This window comes from Salvelinus sp. IW2-2015, linkage group LG15 (assembly GCF_002910315.2).
Source record: "Salvelinus sp. IW2-2015 linkage group LG15, ASM291031v2, whole genome shotgun sequence".
NCBI classification, from domain to species: domain Eukaryota; kingdom Metazoa; phylum Chordata; class Actinopteri; order Salmoniformes; family Salmonidae; genus Salvelinus; species Salvelinus sp. IW2-2015.
The window spans coordinates 13383354-13405524 of record NC_036855.1 but is presented as its reverse complement, the minus strand read 5'-3'; the positions used below and the strand labels follow the sequence as shown (position 1 = coordinate 13405524).

Genomic DNA, 22171 nt, shown 5'->3' with positions numbered 1-22171 from the left:
TGGCAGTGTGACATGGCCCAGTTTCTATAAATTGTGATTCTTAACATGTTTGCCTGACAGGAATAACCATGGGATGTGGCGTCGCAAAGTCGAACCAGTTCCATACAAAAAAGGGGGGAAAAGGTAGGCCTAACCTGACAGTTGAGAGTCTTGATCACTGGCCTTTATGTTCTACAACAGTGGTATTCAAAGTCGGGGTCGCGGGGATACTGCAGTGGGGTCGCAAAAATGTTTAAAAAAATCTAATTAAAATACAAGAAATAAGGAGTACAGATTATTGTATGGGACAATATACAAACGTTTTTGAGAAAGATCATTTGAAAAAATAAAAGAGATTGAGTTCATGTAATTATTTGTTTTATTTTGTTTAATTAGAATTGAGTGGGATGGGGTCATGAGAAATTATTGGGGAAAAAAKGSGGTCCCTAGAAATTCGGGCGGAAAAAGTGGGGTCCCCACTGAAAAAGTTTGAATACCACTGTTCTACAAGCATGAATCATGTTTACATCTTACTTGTGTCATAGGCTAGCAGGTAGCTTAGCGGTTAAGAGTGTTTGGCCACTAACTGAAAGGTTGCTAGTTCGAATCCCTGAGCTGAGTAGGTGAAAAATCTGTTGATATACCCTTGAGCAAGACTTAACCCTAATTGTTCCTGTAAGTCAGACTGAATAAGATCAGCTGCTAAAATGTCATTGGTGTTGACATATGAAATGTATCATAACCACAATACATCAGGAAGGATAGAAAAAAGCATCCACTGATAATGATTTCCTGTAAATTATTCAAAAATGTTCTATTCTGTTTATCAACTTCGGTAAGATAGATATTCTAACCATACACCCCTCTATTTCTCTTCCATAAAATAATGGAAGTTGCAATCGTCACAGGTAAACTCAGAGTCCAGTGCCATATCTATCAGTCTTTTTGTCCCAGGAACCATATGGTTCCTCCTAATCTGAGGACGGTTTACATCAAATTTATTAAGATGCAGTCTGGGATTGCCCGAATTAAAGGGGCAGTTGSTACATAATTAGTTATTTTTTTACTTATAAATTAGTTATACAGTATGTATCCATTGATTCTTGAAGAATATAACATTTTAATGCCTCATGAGCTTAGTTCAACTGTAGTACCCCATCAGAAAATATAAGCTTGTTTTACTCCAATGTTTGTAATAAAGTAAATGTAAACAAACACTATGTAACCGCAAAACATGGTTAAAACTATCATTTTGATATCATGGATTGTTAGTCCTTGTATCCATAGCTCTGTCTATGTATTTGAGAGTGGTTACATTTCTCCAGCCCCATCCCTCAGCTTTTAMCAAAATAGGGGCGGGGACTTCGCTTTGTTATTGTTTCAACTGCTGATTGCCGCTTTAAGCAGCATAAATAGAACGCAATTCCCTTTTATACACTTTTCTCTGTATGCGTATTCTGACATTGAATTTAAGCATGAGAATATTATGCTATTCACCTGCTATTCGTTTTGGGTGGAGATTGAATAAATGAAGGTGTGGCGGATGTGTGTTTACAGATACCCCGTATTCTGACCTTGACTTAATTCCCTAATAATTCCAMCACCTTTACATGTGAGGATTCCATGAATAAGGTCTAACGAACCTACCGGTTACAACTTGATAAGAGCTATTGATATGAGCTAGGTAAATGAGTAAWCCGTTTGGATAAGGGAATTGTAAATATAAATGACAATTGTTTTAGACATATTTTTATCTTATAGACGCTGGAGACAAATGTGAAACCACTCATATAGCAGCAAACTGAAGCAACATATCAACTTTCCCACATTAAAGTTAATATGCTGTGCCATTATGCAGAATTAAAATTGTACAGCCTTTTAACTTGCAGGGATGGATACTCTCGAATGTCTTACTTATAGGCTATCTTGACTTTCTCTATTTCATATTTCTATCGTGATAAATATTAGCCACTATCAGTATCGACCGTCAGTAGGCCTAATAACCACACATATTCAACTGTCAATTTACTGTAAGTTCCCTTTAGTTGGTATAGCTTACATTTTYATTTCATACTTTGTTTTGTTTACTTTCATTTGCTTCCTCTGTAAATGTCGTCACGGCCATGTGGTTGTTGCTGAGGATCATTAGCTACAGTTGATAACAAGGTTTGAGGTCGGACATATTAGTGAGGTGGACAAAAAAAACATGTAGGCTAATTAAATTGTTATGGAGCAGAACGCAGACCAAACTGTAACCATTTGAAGCCGATGGTTAGTGCAGGCAATAGACAAGGGTATAGCCTACTATTATACACTATTTTCCCTATTATAATTCTATGTAGACTTATCTTCCAACATTACCATGGGTTGAAGAACTGACTAAGGCAACTTTCAGGATAAATCAAACCAAACTTTATTTTTGATTAATCAATATATTTTGTGCATAAAGGCTCTCCAAACCATTTTTTTCTGATACAAAAATACTTTCCTAACCTTAAATAATCTACAAGATCAGAGTATTTATTAATCTACCAATTGGTGGTGAAATGGAGACGAATGTGCATATATTTAGATGACTTTCTTTCAKTGATTCCTGATATTCTGAACCCGTTCTCTCCATATATTCTAGTGARTCTGTTGACAAAATTCAAACTAAAAGGGACACCGTATTTAAAAGGATGGCTCAAGATAAATGTACTGGAAACCTTATTGAATAAAAACTCTGCGAGAAAATCTGTTGGCCAGCAAGTGGGAGGGTTTTCAGCATTTGAATTACATTTATTTCGATCGTGCAAGGTAACCACACCTGCAGAGTGCTCTACCTGACTGAATAAGGTAAGTCTGAAAACCAAATACTGAGAAGTGCATGGGAAAGGCCTACATTTCCTAAGTCTGAAGCGGCCCCTTACAAATTAGTAACATATTGTAGGAATTGCAATTCTTAACATATCATAAGAATTGCAAAAACATTTCGTAACATATCATACGAAATGGATGATGTACTACACAATTTAGCAAAATTTGGGGGGACCCATTTTGGCTCGTGAGCATTACTTTCAAAACTACTGGCTGATATTATACAAATGCTTTGGAGCATCACTTTAATGAGAGCTGACTAAATTTCTGTCTGGTAACCATTTCAGGGAACAGTGCCGGTCCACGGACTGGAGGTTGAGAAACATTGATAATGTATCCATTTCTCCATGCTTTATAAAGACTCCAACACAATTATCCAATTACAGCCAACTAAATATTGATGATGATCTATAGCCGGTTGGGTTGGCTGTAGTTGGATAGATGTGTAGGAGCCTTTAGAGGATGTGTGTGCTCTTTTTTTATTTTAGCAATGTTCAAGCAATTTCTACAAAGATAAAGCATTGCCCTCTAGAAAATGTAGACCAATTTGCAGTATACACAGAATAATGGTGACTTTACCTCCTTTACCTCAAATCCTAACCTGTTTGTATGTGTGTGAAATAATTTAATGCATTTTCTCTTATTTTTCTGTATCTGCAACGCTACATGAAGCCATCACATGTAAGCCCACATGCTTCCCTTCTATGTTGATGTTGTTTACTTGTAACAGGAAACAGGTGGAATGTTTACTGCAGGATCAGTCTGGGTCAAAGGTCAAGGCTGTAGTGGTCTGGCTTTTGTTGGACAGTATGTTGTTGTGTCCCATTAGCAAGGGTGGACTGGGACCAGAATCGGTCCAGGTATTTGTTACACAATGGCCAGACCTGGCATTGATAAATCATGGCAGTCAATGATCTGTCCTTGTTATAATACTGTTGTGATTATATATCTAATACTCTACTGTTGTGACCCACCCAGAGACATACAACCACATAATGCATGAGCATACACAGGCATGTTCGTGGGTCTAGGTCTAGCACTGAACGGTCTCTCTCTATTCTGTCCAACAGCGATGAAGGCAGCTGTGTTGATCCAGCGCTGGTACCGTCAGTATGTGGCTCGTATGGAGATGAGACGCAGATACACCTGGAACATCTTCCAGTCTATAGAATACTCTGGGGAGCAGGCCCAGATCAAAGTGAGACACTGTAGTCACCCTGTATATTAGTGTACAACTGCCAGAGACTTTATGGCACAGTTGGTAGTGCACTTGCCCTGCAACTACATGGTAGCTGGTTCATGCCCCTCCCCCCAGCTGTTCACCATGAATTGGTACACTACCTTCGAAGCAGTGGAGGCTGCTGAGGAGAGGATGGCTCATAATAATGGCTGGAACGGAACAAATGGAATGGYGTCAAACCATGTGTTTGATGTATTTGATTCTGCTCCAGCCATTACCACGAGCCCGTCCTCCCCAATTAAGGTGTAACCTTCAATTAGTATCCTCCTGTGCTTCGAAGGACATAGCAAATGAAAGTAGAATAAATAAGAAAGTAAAATATTGATTAACATAAAGATGTTTTTTAAGAGAAAATGCAATATTGCAGGCTAATACACTTTCATTTACAAATAAATCATCCATAAAGTGCAATATTAGTATTTACTTTGTCTGAGGAAAGGTTTAATACATAGTAATTCAACACAATCATACAGTTCCCCTGGTGAATAGCTACTTATAGAATACTTTGTGAAACTTTGCTAAAGAAAATGTCTATCTCTCTCTTCTCTATGCAGCTTTACAATTTCCTTGGCTACCTCATGGACAACTTCAACCCAACTAGCACTGAACGTAAGACTTTCTCTGCCCTTCTGTTGTGGTTTTTGTATACRATTGGGACCCTTATTTCTGGTTCACGAACGTTGTCATATTATACCTGTGGTTTCTCCACTACAGGCAACTTAATCTCCCACATATTCCGAGAAAATGAAGTGTGCCGCGATACAGAGTGGGAGAGGCACTTCTGCTATAAGAATATTGAGGTGCCAGAGATCTACTCAGGTCCCCGTCTTATCTTCCCTCTTACTGTGGAACAAGTGGCTGCCATGGTAGAGGCCTTCAGGAATAAAAGAGTAGGTGCATTTATGTACCGTTAGAATTAAATTGATTCTCTGTTCCTAACTATAGTGCTTTAGCTTTATCACAAATCCCCTTCACTACACAACTGTTTCTCCCAGTAGCAGCTCCACTCTCGGTACGTTCTCCAACTTCTCCTGGAAACATGGAAGTTACTCCGAAAGCTGCCGAACATCAGTCGAATCTCCACCTGTCACAGCAAAGAAATCACAGTTTGTGGTGAGTAATAAATCACCACAGTTTTTTGTTGTTGTCTCGATTCACCTCATTGAGGAGAGCAACCCTTTTCAAATGTTGTTTTATATACCTTAAATGATACAAATATTAGCAAATGATAAACTGTAATAGTTATATCAGTGTATTGATACAGCATTGTTTAATCCAAGGTGATTTACATGGGCAGCTTGAAGACCTGCTGTTGATATTTTACAAGGTACTGTGTGTCATCTGCTACAATTTATCAGCTAAATACATATGAAATTAAATCATTATTTTTGTTGAAACTTTCCCCCATAATAGATATGAAGATATACATGTAAGATATTCATAGTCTGTTGTGTTTATTGTTTCCCCTGTAGAATGGCATGCCATCATTGGAGCGGCCATATGTTTTCAATGGAGACTTTGTTGATCGAGGCAAAGATTCCATTGAGATTCTCCTCATCCTTTTTGCCTTCCTGCTCGTGTATCCAAACGATGTTCACCTCAACAGGGGAAACCATGAAGACCATATTGTCAACTTGAGGTATACAGTCAAAACACTGATCATGTACGAATTCAATCTATTTAATAATTTTAAAAATCCTATATTTTCAACTCTGGTATCTCTTTGTCGTTTGTTTAGGTATGGCTTCACCAAGGAGGTGTTGGGGAAATACAAGGTAGGTTTCATTTTAGAAAAGTTAAATAAATAAAGAACACAACCTGGTGAAGTGTTGACTAACACAAGATGAACTTGTAGTGGGCAGTAATATTTGACATGTGCATATAATACATATAATATATTATATATATTATAATAATATATAATATAATACAGTGCATACGATATTATAAATACCTCACATGCGACTCGTAATAAGACTAAGCAATTAGCCTATTAAAATGTTTATCTGACTCCATAAGTATAATTAGCAATATGCAAGAGACTACAGTTGAACCATGCACAATCAAGTATTATGGATTCAATAGTATAATAATACTTGTTATCTTTAATTTGCAATCAGTAGCAACTATGAGAATAGAAAGGTTCAGAACTTTTGTGAAACATAACACAGTTGAAAAATATATGGCTAATAAAAAATAAAAATAAATGAATGGTGTTAAGAGATAGATGGGAGAGGTTGAGTGGAGCTGAAGGGTGGGATTAAAAACAAGATAACTAATGGGAAATATACTGTGTCTGTAAATTGTATATAGGTTCAGAACTTTGTGAAACAGCACAGTTAAAAATATATGGCAAAATAGAACTGGATGGGCTTCAGAAATAGATGGGAGGGGTTGATGGTATTTGAAGGATGGGATTAAAAACAAACAAAAGATAACTATTGTAAAATACATTGTGTCTATAAAATGTATATAGTATGTATAAGCTGGAAGTAATTAGGGGAGGGGTGGTAGGGTTAGGAGAAAATAATAAAGGAACATATATTGTAAATAAGAATTTGTTCTTAACTGACTTGTCTAGTAAAATAAAGGTTAAATAAATAAAAATATGAGTTTCAGCCAATCAATTGTGTTGTGACAAGGTAGGGGTGGTATACAGAAGATAGCCCTATTTGTTAAAAGACATAGTCCAGAACAGCTCAAATCAGCATAGAGAAACCACAGTCCATCATTACTTGAAGACATGAATGTMAGTCAATATGGAACATTTCAAGAACTTTGAACCTTTCTTCAAGTGTAGTCGCAAAAACCATCAAGCGCTATGATGAAACTGGCTCTCATGAGGTCCGCCACAGGAGAGGAAGACCCAGAGTTACCTCTGCTGCAAAGGATAAGTTCATTAGAGTTAACTGCACCTCAGATTGCAGGCCAAATAAATGCTTCACAGATTTCAAGTAACAGACACATCTCAACCTCAACTGTTCAGAGGAGACTGTGTGAATCAGGCCTTCATGGTCGAATTTCTGCAACAACAAAAAAACACAACTAGAGGACACCAATAAGAAAAAGAGACTTGCTTGAGCCAACAAACACGAGCAATGGACATTAGACCAGTGGACATTTGTCCTTTGGTCTGATGAGTCCAGATTTTAGATTTTTGGTTCCAACCGCCATGTCTTTATAGACGCAGAGTAAGTGAACAGATGATCTCTGCATGTGTGGTTCCCACCGTGAAGCGTGGAGGAGGAGTTGTGATGGTGTGGGGGTGCTGTGCTGGTGACACTGTCAGTGATTTATTTAGAATTCAAGGCACACTTAAACAGCAGGACAATGACCCAAAACACATTTCCAGGCTGTGTAAGGTCTATTTGACCAAGAAGGAGAGTGATAGAGTGCTGCATCAGATGACCTGGTCTCTACAATCACCAGGACCTTAACCCAATTGAGATGGTTTGGGATAAGTTGGATCAAAGAGTGAAGGAAAAGCAGCCAACAAGTGCTCAGCATATGTGRGAACTCCTTCAAGACTGTTGGAAAAGCATTCCTCATGAAGCTGGTTGAGAGAATGCCAAGAGTTTGCAAAGCTGTCATCAAGGCAAAGGGTGGCTACATAGAAGAATCTAAAGTCTAAAATATATTTTGATTTGTTTAACACTTTTTTGGTTACTACATGATTCCATATGTGTAATTTCATAGTGTTGATGTCTTCACTATTATTCTACAATGTAAAAAATAGCTTAAAAAAAAAAMARMCCTTGAATGAGTAGTTGTGTCCAACTTTTGACTGGTACTGTATATAGATAGCATCAGAGGTGTCGTCAGTGAACAAGTTTCAGATAGAAACTATACATGGATACCATTCAATATTCAATGTTCTGGATACTGTACCAGAGAGACACAGTTGAAGACGGAAGTTTACCTACACCTTAGCCAAATACATTTAAACTCAGTTTTTCACAATTCCTGACATTTAATCCTAGTAAAAATGATTAACTCTCTTAGGCCAGTTAGGATCACTACTTTATTTTAAGAATATGAAATGTCAGAATAATAGTAGAGAGATTAGTAATAGTAGTATTTCTTTCATCACATTTCCAGTGGGTCAGAAGTTTACATACACTCAATTAGTATTTGGCAGCATTGCCTTTAAATTGTTTAACTTGGGTCAAACGTTTCGGGTAGCCTTACACAAGCTTCCCACAATAAGTTGGGTGGATTTTGGCCCATTCCTCCTGACAGARCTGGTGTAACTGAGTAAGGTTTGTAGGCCTCCTTGCTYGCAGACGCTTTTTCAGTTCTGCCCACAAATTTTCTGTAGGATTGAGGTCAGGGCTTTGTGATGGCCACTCCAATACCTTGACTTTGTTGTCCTTAAGCCATTTTGCCACAACTTTGGAAGTATGCTTGGGGTCATTGTCCATTTGGAAGAACCATTTGCGACCTAGCTTTAACTTCCTGACTGATGTCTTGAGATGTTGCTTCAATATATCCACTTAACTGTCCTTCCTCATGATGGCATCAATCTTGTGAAGTGCACCAGTCCCTCCTGCAGCAAAGCACCCCCACAACATGATGCTGCCACCCCTGTGCTTCACGGTTGGGATGTTGTTCTTCGGCTTGCAAGCCTCCCCCTTTTTCCTCCAAACATAACGATGGTCATTATGGCCAAACAGCTCTATTTTTGTTTCATCAGACCAGAGGACATTTCTCCAAAAAGTACGATCTTTGTCCCCATGTGCAGTTGCAAACTGTAGTCTGGCTTTTTTATGGCAGTTTCGGAGCAGTGTCTTCTCCTTGCTGAGCGGCCTTTCAGGTTATGTCGATATAGGACTCGTTTTACTGTGGATATAGATACTTTTGTACCTGTTTCCTCCAGCATCTTCACAAGGTCCGTTGCTGTTGTTCTGCGATTGATTTGCACTTTTCGCACCAAAGTACGTTCATCTCTAGGAGACAGAACGCATCTCCTTCCTGAGCGGTATGACGGCTGCGTGGTCCCATGGTGTTTATACTGGCGTACAATTGTTTGTACAGATGAACGTGGTACCTTCAGGCGTTTGAAAATTTCTCCCAAGGATGAACCAGACTTGTGGTCTACAATTTTTTTCTGAAGTCTTGGCTGATTTCTTTTGATTTTCCCACGATGTCAAGCAAAGAGGCACTGAGTTCGAAGGTAGGTCTTGAAATACATCCACAGGTACACCAACTACAATTCACTCAAATGATGTCAATTAGCCTATCAGAAGCTTCAAAATCCATGATATCATTTTCTGTAATTTTCCAAGTTGTTTAAAGGCACAGTCAACTTAGTGTATGTAAACTTCTGAACTTCTGGAATTGTGATATATAAGTGAAATAATCTGTCTGTAAACAATTGTTGGAAAAATGACTTGTGTCATGCACAAAGTAGATGTCCTAACCGACTTGCCAAAAGTATAGTTTGTTAACAAGAAATTTGTGGAGTGGTTGAAAAACAAGTTTTAATGACTCCAACCTAAGTGTATGTAAACTTACGRCTTCAACTATATATATATATATAYACAGTACCAGTCAAAAGTTTGGACACACCTCACACCTCATTCAAGGGTTTTTCTTTATTTTTACTATTTTCTACACTGTAGAATAATAGTGAAGACATCAGGACTGTGAAAAAATACATATGGAATCATGTGGTAACCATTCTTCAAAGTAGCCACCCTTTKCCTTGATGACAGCTTTGCACACTCTTGGCATTCTCTCAACCAGCTTCATGAGGTAGTCACCTGGAATGCATTTCAATTAACAGGTGTGCCTTGTTAATTTGTGGAATTTCCTTCCAAATATTTTGATTTGTTTAAMAWWTTTTGGGGTTACTACATGTGTTTTTCACAGTTCTGATGTCTTCACTATTATTCTATAATGTAGAAAATGGTACAAATAAAATAATCTCAAATATAAAATATATTTTGATTTGTTTAACACTTTATTGGTTACTAAATGATTCCGTATATGTTAAATAGAAAATGTAGAAAATAGTACAAATAAAGAAAAACCCTTGAATGAGTAGGTGTGTCCAAACTTTTGACTGGTACTGTATATATATATATATACATTAGTTGCATCCTTTTGGATTCTTTTTTTTCTACCACCCCCCGCCCTGGTTGGAGAACTCGTTTTCGTTCTCTCTGTCTCTCCCTGTCTCTCTCTCTCTATATATATATAGAGAGAGAGAGATAGAGAAAGAGAGAGAGAGAGAGAGAGAGAGGGAGAGAGAGAGACAACGAGAACGAATTCTCCAACCAGGGCAGGGGGTGGTAGAAAAAAAAAACTGTTCATTTTGGCCCCCCAGAGGAGAAAGGGCTGACCAGTCTTTGGGCATTGTCCTATCCTTGTGTTCCTGAACCATTTGCCATGCAGCTCCAGGTGACAGAGAACTGATGTCAGTCTCATGTAGGACTGGAAATACGTGCAGGATGTTCTGAATAGTTTGTTGACCATATGACATTAAATCCTCTTTATCCTACTTATAAAACATGAGGAAAATCTCTTTGCTAGTATCTTTATTTAATACTTTGATAACTTGGAATCACAACTATAAACTGCACTTGGCTTGCTCATTGCTCAGAAATTTAAAAGGGGTGTATTTCTACATTCAATGTGGGTCACTCACTGACTCCTCTGCGTAACGTCCAGTAAAAGGATTAAGAGGTTGCTTAACAAGATGACTTAAGGTCATCAGTGTTCTCTCAATGTGCCGGTTACAGGTTACAGTGAGTCAGGATGATCAGTGGCTTTACTGTACTTATGCCCACGCAGCAATGCACTCTTGGATCTTTACCCAGATTCTAAACATGCATCAAAACAGTACAGCTAAAGTGATTATTTGTTTACACTGGTTTAAAAGCCAGATCAGTTTGACATACATTTTTTAAAACACAATTCCCAACTTTGCTGGCACATATAGGGACAAAATGTCACACTCCTCTCATCTATTCAACAATGCAGTGATTAATTATAATTGTAGTTCATTTCCCTTGTCCTCAGATGCACGGCAAGAGGATCCTAAAGCTGCTTCAGAAGATCTTCAGCTGGTTGCCCCTGGCAACAGTCATCGATCAGAAAGTGTTGATCCTGCATGGGGGCATCTCCAACACCACGGACCTCTGCCTCATAGCCAGAGTGGACAGACACAAAGTAAGTGAGACTTTCTCTAGACAAGTGTAGTTTCTATCAATCAATCAATCAAAAATAATGTGGAACATACACTGTACAAACACATKAAGAAAAGGGAAAACGGTCGATTTCCACGGACTGACAAAGAGGACAGATGTAAATGTTAATAAATTATTTCATATAATTGAAATAATGCCTTTGTGTTCTCTCTCCCTCCACGTTTCTCTATCTCTATTTCTCTGACGTCTCCCAGTACGTGTCAGCCCTGAGGCCTCCTAAGAAGAGGACACAATACCCAGTGAGTCAGTCCTCTGTGGACTTGGATATGGAAGACGACCTGTCAGGCACCAAGAACAACCAGCGCCGGGTCTCCCTGATCAAGGCCAACTCCTTCGGACCCCGGGATGGCTTCCAGCGCCGCTCACTCCAGGACTTTTCCGGCAGGGTCCCCCGGACCGTTGACGAGGAGATAGAGGTGCGGCGGAGGCAATCCGGCTTCATCAAGGGCGGGTTCAGCCACAGTCAGGGGGACCTCAACAACCTGGCCGTCTCCTCGGCGTCGCAGGAATCCACCGACACAGCAGACACTACCGTAGAGGAGTGGAAACAGGTGAGGAATTCCGGCTGGGGATGTGTTGTAGACTAGAGAGGTGGTTTGGTGAACTGTGCTGTGTGATGAGTAACAGTAACCTTGTCTGAGACCTGACKACTTTAGCCTTTAGCTCTGTACAGGTTCGATACTCGGTCAGTTACTCATGATTGGTTGTTCAACACCACCTCAGCACTAGGAGTGCTCTATGCTCTGTTTGTGTATGTCGCAGATTGACATTTATTGTCATGATTCTTTCCCTTGAGCCAGAACTGAGAGGTTTCCACTAGATCAAAGGTAGGCAACCCTGGTCCTGGAGTGCCGCAGGCGCTAGATGGACCAGCTGCAAAATTGTCTATATCATACAAATTAATTAAAACAAAAAGCTTAGTTTAAGGCATTAGGGTTTACAGTGTGGTTAAGGTTAGGGTTAATGTTAGGGTTATGTTTAAAATCAGGTTTTATGACTTTATGGCTGTGCCAGTTAGTCACCACTCTGCAGAGCTGCCTACAGGGCAAGACTCATGACAGTAAATGCCAACCTGCCTACAGTCACTTACTTAGTCACTGGTAGACAGACTGTAAAACAGAGGACCGTTAATCCGTCAACCTGAATAACAATCTTGTTTTCCAATTTGTCACTTTGCCACGTTTCAGGGCAAACCCTCATTTTACAAGAGGAGCCAACTACGTTTTGTTCTCTTCCCTTTAACTCAATGGTGAAGGTTAATGTGTCTTACAGTACAATAGTCATTCAACTGAATCCATCACAGTATTTTAAGGAAAATCTGTCTCCTAAATGGTGAATGATTGTCAGCAGTATGTAGTATATACTCTGATATAATATAAGCGCTAGCTTAAAGTAGTGTACTGTTTAGGGAATAGAGTGTCATTTGAGATACAGCCATGGTCTTCTCACCTCTATATCTACTTATAGCCCTACACCAGTCATTTGTTTACTGTCCTTTTTGTTTTCCTTATGATAGCCTATTGTAAAGTCCTTGGGTCTGACAAAAATGCTAATAATTTTACAATGTATTATTTATATGACTAGATTCTGGACCTACTGTGGAGTGACCCCATGTCTCAGAACGGCTGCATACCCAACGAGGTGCGGGGAGGAGGCTGCTACTGGGGGCCAGACGTCACCCAGGACTTCCTGGACAGACACAACATGCAGCTCATCATCCGCTCCCACGAGTGCAAGCAGGATGGCTACGAGTTTTGCCACAACCGCAGGGTGAGAACAGTCAGGCTAAAGGTGTCTAAGGGATTACGTAGGATGGGTAAGACTAGGGCCTGTATCCAAACAGTGTCTCAGAGTAGGAGTGTGGATATATTACACTTCCCCCTGTCCATATAATCATATTCATTATGATCTAAACGGCAAATCTGATGTCAGATCAGCAATACTCTGAGACGTGACCTGATCATAAAACACTCTAGACCCTCATTATACGCTATAACTAGGGCCACAAGTTTGTCCTAGTCAGCTCATGTGGCCAGGAACAACTCCTGGCCTTGGTAATGGCATATTTTGAATGCTAAGTCCCATTTATGCCCACTATGCCCACTGCCCTGTCGTGACATAGGCCTACACTAAAGTATTTTCTCACTTGGCAGAGGGGAGCAGTTGCTCCACCATACTTTTGAGCTAATATTCTATAAGAGTAACAGGTGCCGGTAATCAGCTCCGGTGAGCTCCTGCCCAAGTCAAGCAAGGGTTGTAAAGCTGCTCACTTGCTTTAGTCAGCCTACATTTGTGTGCTATGAAAGTGCAGTACGAGAGGTTTCTGGAAACTTAAACATTGCTTTTCACTGTTTGGTAATTCTGTATTGTTTACAATTTGTACAACAGGTCCTCACCCTGTTCTCTGCCTCCAACTACTATGAAGTGGGCAGCAACAGAGGGGCCTACGTGAAATTGGGACCAGACCTAGTGCCTTATTTGATTCAGTACCAGGCTAGCAGTATGACTCGAGAACTCACCCTCAGGAAAAAGTAAGCTACAACAGACAATGGAAAATTATTTAGATTAATAAAATTAAGATTGTTAAATTGACGTGGACAGAGTTTGATCTGCTCTCCCTGTCTGGACTACAGTGTGGGGAAGGTGGAACATTCAGCCCTCAAGGTCCTGCGGGAACAGCTGTTTGCACACAAGTCTGACCTTGTCAGTGCCTTCCAAGAGTTTGACAAAGACAAAACAGGTGTCGTATCAATTGACATAGCCATGATCAAATATTCCCCCAAAGGATTAAGATTTATGTGATTTAATACAATTTACATCCTTTAATTGTTTATACTCATATTTCATGAGATATAATATCTTATTTTGTGGTTGTTTTTTGGGGGGGAATAGATCAGCTATGAAATTAGCAGATAMAATTTAAATCAAATAATATTACTTGCATCCTTTTGGATTTTTTTTTTCTACCACCCCCTGCCCTGGTTGGAGAATTCGTTCTCGTTGTCTCTCTCTCTCCCTCTCTATATATATATATAGAGAGAGAGACAGGGAGAGACAGAGAGAACGAAAACGAGTTCTCCAACCAGGGCGGGGGGTGGTAGAAAAAAAAGAATCCAAAAGGATGCAACAATGTAATTATATATATACAGTACCAGTCAAAAGTTTGGACACACCTACTCATTCAAGGGTTTTTCTTTATTTGTACTATTTTCTACATTTTCTATTTAACATATACGGAATCATTTAGTAACCAATAAAGTGTTAAACAAATCAAAATATATTTTATTTGAGTTATTTTATTTGTACCATTTTCTACATTATAGAATAATAGTGAAGACATCAGAACTGTGAAAAACACATGTAGTAACCCCAAAATTTTTTAAACAAATCAAAATTTTGGAAGGAAATTCCACAAATTAACAAGGCACACCTGTTAATTGAAATGCATTCCAGGTGACTACCTCATGAAGCTGGTTGAGAGAATGCCAAGAGTGTGCAAAGCTGTCATTCAAGGAAAGGGTGGCTACTTTGAAGAATGGTTACCACATGATTCCATATGTATTTTTTCCCAGTCCTGATGTCTTCACTATTATTCTACAGTGTAGAAATAGTAAAAATAAAGAAAAACCCTTGAATGAGGTGTGAGGGTGTCCAAACTTTGAATGGTACTGTATATATATATATATATATATATATAGTTGAAGTCGTAAGTTACATACACTTAGGTTGGAGTTCATTAAAACTTGTTTTTCAACCACTCCACAAATTTTCTTGTTAACAAACTATACTTTTGGCAAGTCGGTTAGGACATCTACTTTGTGCATGACACAAGTCATTTTTCCAACAATTGTTTACAGACAGATTTTCACTTATAATTCACTGTATCACAATTCCAGAAGTTCAGAAGTTTACATACACTAAGTTGACTGTGCCTTTAAACAGCTTCGGAAATTCAAGAAAATTATGTAATGGCTTTAGAAGCTTCTGATAGGTTAATTGACATCATTTGAGTCAATTGGAGGTGTACCTTGGATGATTTCAAGACCTACCTTCAAACTCAGTGCCTCTTTGCTTGACATCATGGGGAAATCAGCCAAGACCTCAGAAAGAAAATTGTAGACCTCGACAAGTCTGGTTCATCCTTGGGAGAAATTTCCAAACACCATGTTCATCTGTACAAACAATAGTACGCAAGTATAAACACATGGATCACGCAGCCGTCATACTGCACAGGAAGGAGACGCGTTCTGTCTCCTAGAGATGGATGTACTTTGGTGCGAAAAGTGAAAATCAATCCCAAAACAACAGCAAAGGACCTTGTGAAGATGCTGGAGGAAACCGGTACAAAAGTATCTATATCCACAGTAGTCTATTATCGACATAACCTGAAAGGCCGCTCAGCAAGGAAGAAGATACTGCTCCAAAACTCCATAAAAAAAGCCAGACTACGGTTTGCAAACTGCATATGGGGACAAAGATCGTACTTTTTAGAGAAATGTCCAGAGGGTCTGATGAAACAAAAATATAACTGTTTGGCCATAAATGACCATCGTTATGTTTGGAGGAAAAAGGGGAGGGCTTGCAGCCGAAGAACAACATCCCAACCGTGAAGCACAGGGTGGAGCATCATGTTGTGGGGGTGCTATAATGCAGGAGGGACTGGTTCACTTCACAAAATTGATTGCATCATGAGGAGGACAATTAAGTGGATTATATTGAAGCAACATCTCAAGACAATCAGTCAGGAAGTTAAAGCTTGGTCGCAAATGGGTCTCCCAAATGGACAATGACCCAAGCCATACTTCCAAAGTTGGTGGCAAAATGGCTTAAGGACAACAAAGTCAAGGTATTGGAGTGGCCATCACAAAGCCCTGACCTCAATCCCATAGAAAATGTGTGAGAACTGAAAAAGCATCTGCGAGCAAGGAGGCCTACAAACTTGATTCTGTTACACCAGCTCTGTCAGGGAGAAGGGCCAAAATTCACCCAATTTATTGTGGGAAGCTTGTGGAAGGCGTACCCAACATGTTGACCCAAGTTAAACAATTTAAAGGCAATGCTACCAAATACTAATTGGTGTATGTAAACTTCTGGCTCACTGGGATTGTGATGAAAGAAATAAAAGCTGAAATAAATCATTCTCTCTACTATTATTCTGACATTTCACATTCTTAAAATAAAGTGGTGATCCTAACTGACCTAAGACAATTTTACTTGGATTAAAATGTCAGGAATTGTGAAAACTGAGTTCACATGTATTTGCTCAGGTGTATGTAAACTTGTGACTTCAACTATATATATGTGTGTGTGTGTGTGTGTATGTATATATATGTGTGTATATATTTATGTGTATGTATATGTATATATGTGTATGATATATAGTATGTGTATATATACAGTGGGGAGAACAAGTATTTGATACACTGCCGATTTTGCAGGTTTTCTACTTAAAAAGCATGTAGAGGTCTGTAATTTTTATCATAGGTACACTTCAACTGTGAGAGACGGAATCTAAACAAAAAATCCAGAAAATCACATTGTATGATTTTTAAGTAATTAATTAGCATTTTATTGCATGACATAATATTTGATACATCAGAAAAGCAGAAACTTAATATTTGGTACAGAAACCTTGTTTGCAATTACAGAGATCATACGTTTCCTGTAGTTCTTGACCAGGTTTGTACACACTGCAGCAGGGATTTTGGCCCACTCCTCCTCCATACAGACCTTCTCCAGATCCTTCAGGTTTCGGGGCTGTCGCTGGGCAATACGGACTTTCAGTCCCTCCAAAGAATTTCTATTGGGTTCAGGTCTGGAGACTGGCTAGGCCACTCCAGAACCTTGAGATGCTTCTTACGGAGCCACTCCTTAGTTGCCCTGGCTGTGTGTTTCGGGTCGTTGTCATGCTGGAAGACCCAGCCATGACCCATCTTCAATGCTCTTACTTAGGGGAGGAGTTGTTGGCCAAGATCTCGCGATACATGGCCCCATCCATCCTCCCTCAATACGGTGCAGTCGTCCTGTCCCCTTTGCAGAAAAGCATCCCCAAAGAATGATGTTTCCACCTCCATGCTTCACGGTTGGGATGGTGTTCTTGGGGTTGTACTCATCTCTTCTTCCCTCCAAACACGGCGAGTGGAGTTTAGACCAAAAAAACTCTATTTTGTCTCATCAGACACATGACCTTCTCCCATTCCTCCTCTGGATAATCCCGATGGTCATTGGCAAACTTCAGACGGTCCTGGACATGCGCTGGCTTGAGCAGAGGGACCTTGCGTGCACTGCAGGATTTTAATCCATGACGGCGTAGTGTGTTACTATTGGTTTTCTTGAGACTGTGGTCCCAGCTCTCTTCAGGTCAATTGACCAGGTCCTGCCGTGTAGTTCTGGCTGATCCCTCACCTTCCTCATGATCATTGATGCCCCACGAGGTGAGATCTTGCATGGACCCCAGACCGAGGGTGATGACCGTCATCTTGAACTTTCTTCCATTTTCTAATAATTGCGCCAACAGTTGTTGCCTTCTCACCAAGCTGCTTGCCTATTGCCTGTAGCCCATCCCAGCTGTGCAGGTCTACAATTTGATCCCTGATGTCCTTACACAGCTCTCTGGTCTTGGCCATTGTGGAGAGGTTGGAGTCTGTTTGATTGAGTGTGTGGACAGGTGTCTTTTATACAGGTAACGAGTTCAAACAGGTGCAGTTAATACAGGTAATGAGTGGAGAACAGGAGGGCTTCTTAAAGAAAAACGAACAGGTCTGTGAGAGCCGGAATTCTTACTGGTTGGTAGGTGATCAAATACTTATGTCATGCAATAAAATGCAAATGAATTACTTAAAAATCATACAATGTGATTTTCTGGATTTTTTGTTTTAGATTCCGTCTCTCACAGTTGAAGTGTACCTATGATAAAAATTACAGACTCTACATGCTTTGTAAGTAGGAAAACCTGCAAAATCGGCAGTGTATCAAATACTTGTTCTCCCCACTGTATATATGTATGTATATATATATATATATATGTATATATTTTATATATATATGTATGTATATATGTATGTGTGTGTATAATATAGATATATATATGTTAAGTAGTCCCCTCCTCCCTATCTCCAACACAGGGCAGGTGTCTCTGAATGACTGGGCTACGGCGGTAGAGAGTGTGCTCCGTCTAGGCCTACCCTGGAGGATGCTGCGCTTTCAGCTGGCCACCTGCAAGACCCCGGGGGGCATGTTAGACTACCAGGAGTGGTTCCAGGAACTCTCCATAAAAGAGCCACAAATGGAGGTAATGGCATGTTACATCTGTCATTTAACTTCCATATTGACAATACTGATCAAATCCTTGTGGATGTACATACTTCTGTCCCTACAGGCTAATTGTGTTTGTTTGTCTTATCCAAGCATTCATGGTTATATAGCATTCTGTGGGAACACAGTTGTTATGTCATGACACACCTCTTATTTCAAAACCTGATGCCATAGAAAATAATTGGTGTCGTTCCATAGAGTGTTCACAGACAACTCTCCCCTTGATTGCCTATGCAGCACATCGATCAGGGTTTGCTGGAGACCCTGTACCGCCATCGCGCCACCTTGGAGACCATCTTCAGAATAGTGGATTTAGACAACTCAGGTAACAATACTCCTTTACTCTGCCTTCATTCCATGTGTTGTTTCTTCAGGTGAATGTTTTGATCGCACAAGACATGACGTCAACTATCGGTTACCTGTGTTATTTGTTTGGGGTGCGTAGTTTGCATACGTACATATGTAAGTACACTCAGACACATGTCGTACTTATTGAGGCCAACCTCCCTGTAGTCTGTCTGTGGGGTGTTAAAGCTAACGTCAGCAGTAGGTGGTGGCTTATTTTAGGATTAACCCACTGGTCTTCTGGTATCACATCCAGCCAACTGACACCAGCCCTGCTACTTATCTCTCCCCTCATCCCACTGGCTCTCCATCTCTCCTCCCTTCCCCTCTCCTCCATCTTTCCTTCCCCTCTCTCCTCCCTCTCCTCTCTACCATTCTCTCCTGCCTCTCCCTCCACTCTCTCTCCCCCTCCTCCCGCCTCCCTCCAGGGTTCATCACAATGGAGGACTTCCGTCAGACGTGGAAGCTGCTGAGTGCCTTCTTAAAGATGGAGATCACTGACGAGGCTATCTCGGACCTGTCCGTCACCATAGACACCAACCAGGACGGCAACATTGACATCGATGAGTTCATGGAGGCCTTCCGGCTGACAGACAAGAAAAGCCGTCTGGAGAGGGGAAAGAGCATGTTTATGGGGACCACCACTGACCTGACCAAACTGGAGGGGGACCCCAATATATGAGGGATTAGTGGGACTGGAGGGGGAACCCAATATATGAGGGATTAGTGGGACTGGAGGGTGCGCCCAACAAGTATGTAGTAGTTTGAGTAAGTAAAAAAAAAAAGCAGACACTATCCACTCAAGACACTCTCCACCCAAGACCAACAAACTACTACTAGTGGGAGAAGGTCTGTATGGAGAGAGAGAATGTAAGAGACTGCTTGTTTATTACCTCAGGGGCTATGGAGGTAGCGCACAAACAAACAAGACAACAAGCTGCTTTGATCATTGACGCACATTGAGACACTGAGACTATGGAGTGTTACAGCAGTGTCGATTAGGCTAGAAGGTGGATAGCAGACAATCTCCTTGGTGATTAGAGAGGATGGCTGGAATTTATTTTCGTCATAGTTTGAAATTCAAGAAGACACCACAGAGTGATGTAGTTTTGGATTAATTCAGTATGTATGCAGATGCAGAGGCCAACAATAAATATACACAACGTTGTCACAGTTTATGTCCTTCCAAGCGGAGTGACTTGCACATAATTTGAAACTTTCAAATATGAAAAACATGATATTTTTGCCAGATTCATGTAAATAGATCCGGACTGTTATTGGTGCCTTAGTGATAGAATAGGGAAAGCATTCCATCATTTTAGTGAAACTTTTATTAATGTACTGATTGAATCGTGTCATTGCCAACCTGTCCACCTGTTCACTGGATGTGGCAGTAAGGTTATATATCTCCATGGGGACATTGGTCCTTTCCAGTGGCGACCCGTCATTCAGGGCAGGTGGGGCAGAGTGTTATATATATATATATATACAGTACCAGTCAAAAGATTGGACACAACTACTCATTCCAAGGTTTTTCTTTATTTTTTGACTATTTTCTACATTGTAAAATAATAGTGAAGACATCAAAACTATGAAATAACACATACAGAATCATGTAGTAACCAATAAAGGGTTAAACAAATCAAAATATTAAATATATTTTAGATTCTTCAAAAAGTAGCCACCCTTTGCCTTGATGACAGCTTTGCACACGCTTGGTATTCTCTCATCCAGATTCACCTGGAATGCAGTCTTGAAGGAGTTCCCACATATGCTGAGCACTTGTTGGCTGATTTTCCTTCACTCTGTGGTCCAACTCATCCCAAACCATCTCAGTTGGGTTGAGGTCGGGTGATTGTGGAGGCCAGGTCATCTGATGCAGTACTCCATCACTCTCCTTCTTGGTCAGATAGCCCTTACACAGCCTGGAGGTGTGTTGGGTCATTGTCCTGTTGAAAACAAATTAAAGTCCCACTAAGCGCAAACCAGATGGGATGGCGTATTGCTGCAGAATTCTGTGGTAGCCATGCTGGTTAAGTGTGCCTTAAATTCTAAATAAATCACTGACAGTGTCATCAGCAAAGCACCCCCACACCATCACACCTCCTCCTCCATGCTTCACGGTGGGAACCACACATAAGGAGATCGTCCATTTACCTACTCATCAGACCAAAGGACAGATTTCCACCGGTCTAATGTCTATTGCTCGTGTGTCTTGGCCCAAGCAAGTCTCTTCTTCTTCTTGGTGTCCTTTAGTAGTGGTTACTTTGCAGCAATTTGACCATGAAGGCCTGATTCATGCAGTCTCCTCTGAACAGTTGATGTTGAAATGTGTCTGTTACTTGAACTCTGTGAAGCATTTATTTGAGCTGCAATCTGAGGTGCAGTTAACTCTAATGAACTTATCCTCTGCAGCAGAGGTAACTTTGGGTCTTCCTTTCCAGTGCCGGTCCTCATGAGAGCCAGCTCAACATAGCACTTGATGGTTTTTGCAACTGCAAATGAAGAAACTTTCAAAGTTCTTGAAATTTTCCTCATTGGCTGACTTTCATGACTTCAAGTCATTTCTCTTTTCTTATTTGAGCTGTTCCTGCCATAATATGGACTTGGCCTTTTACCAAATAGGGCTATCTTCTGTATACCACCCCTACCTTGTCACAACACAACTGATTGACTGAAACGCATTAAGAAGGAAAGAAATTCCACAAATGAACTTTTAACAAGGCACACCTGTTAATTGACATGCATTCCAGGTGACTATCTCATGAAGCTGCTTGAGAGAATGCCAAGAGTTTGTAAAGCTGTTGTCAAGGCAAAGGGTGGCTACTTTGAAGAATCTCAAATATAAAATATATTTTGGTTACTACATGATTCCATATGTGTTATTTCATAGTTTTGATGTCTTCACTATTATTCTACAATGTAGAAAATAGTAAAAATAAAGAAAAACCCTTGAATGAGTAGGTGTGTCCAAACCATTGACCTGTACTGTCTATATTTTGTTGTTGCCTGTTTTGCATGTTATTTTGGAATTAATATGTGACACAGTTCGCAAACAATGTAACAAAAATATATAATTGAGTTAATAAAGCCACATACAAACATGGTCTCTTTTTTGCTTTATTGAGTATTGGACAAAAACATTGGACATAAACATTACACAACAAGTTGGAAATCGCTAATTCAACATTGAGTGGTGTGGAAGGAATCAGTGTCTAACTGCAAG

The 22171-nt window shown here is 40.1% G+C and overlaps 1 protein-coding gene across 1 annotated transcript; it reads left to right on the top strand.

Annotated features, from left to right (window-relative positions):
* Positions 1-65: 65 nt before the first annotated feature.
* Positions 66-22031, top strand: ppef2a (protein phosphatase with EF-hand domain 2a). The gene is made up of 17 exons (XM_024001463.2): positions 66-123; positions 3508-3516; positions 3906-4033; positions 4630-4684; positions 4790-4965; positions 5074-5188; positions 5356-5402; positions 5548-5714; positions 5814-5850; positions 11099-11248; positions 11481-11837; positions 12871-13056; positions 13675-13817; positions 13920-14026; positions 18411-18577; positions 18838-18925; positions 19374-22031. Exons 1-17 carry the CDS (start codon positions 69-71, stop codon positions 19625-19627), a joined length of 2241 nt encoding a protein of 746 aa, XP_023857231.2. The 5' UTR covers positions 66-68; the 3' UTR covers positions 19628-22031.
* The last annotated feature ends 140 nt before the right edge of the window (positions 22032-22171 follow it).

Bases quoted from the DNA above. Each gene is read 5' to 3' on its own strand.
- ppef2a (XM_024001463.2), top strand. From the start codon at position 69: ATGGGATGTGGCGTCGCAAAGTCGAACCAGTTCCATACAAAAAAGGGG. The intron at 11,249-11,480 runs GTAAGTGAGACT...GACGTCTCCCAG, and splicing joins CCAGAGTGGACAGACACAAA to TACGTGTCAGCCCTGAGGCC. The intron at 18,578-18,837 runs GTAATGGCATGT...TTGCCTATGCAG, and splicing joins TAAAAGAGCCACAAATGGAG to CACATCGATCAGGGTTTGCT.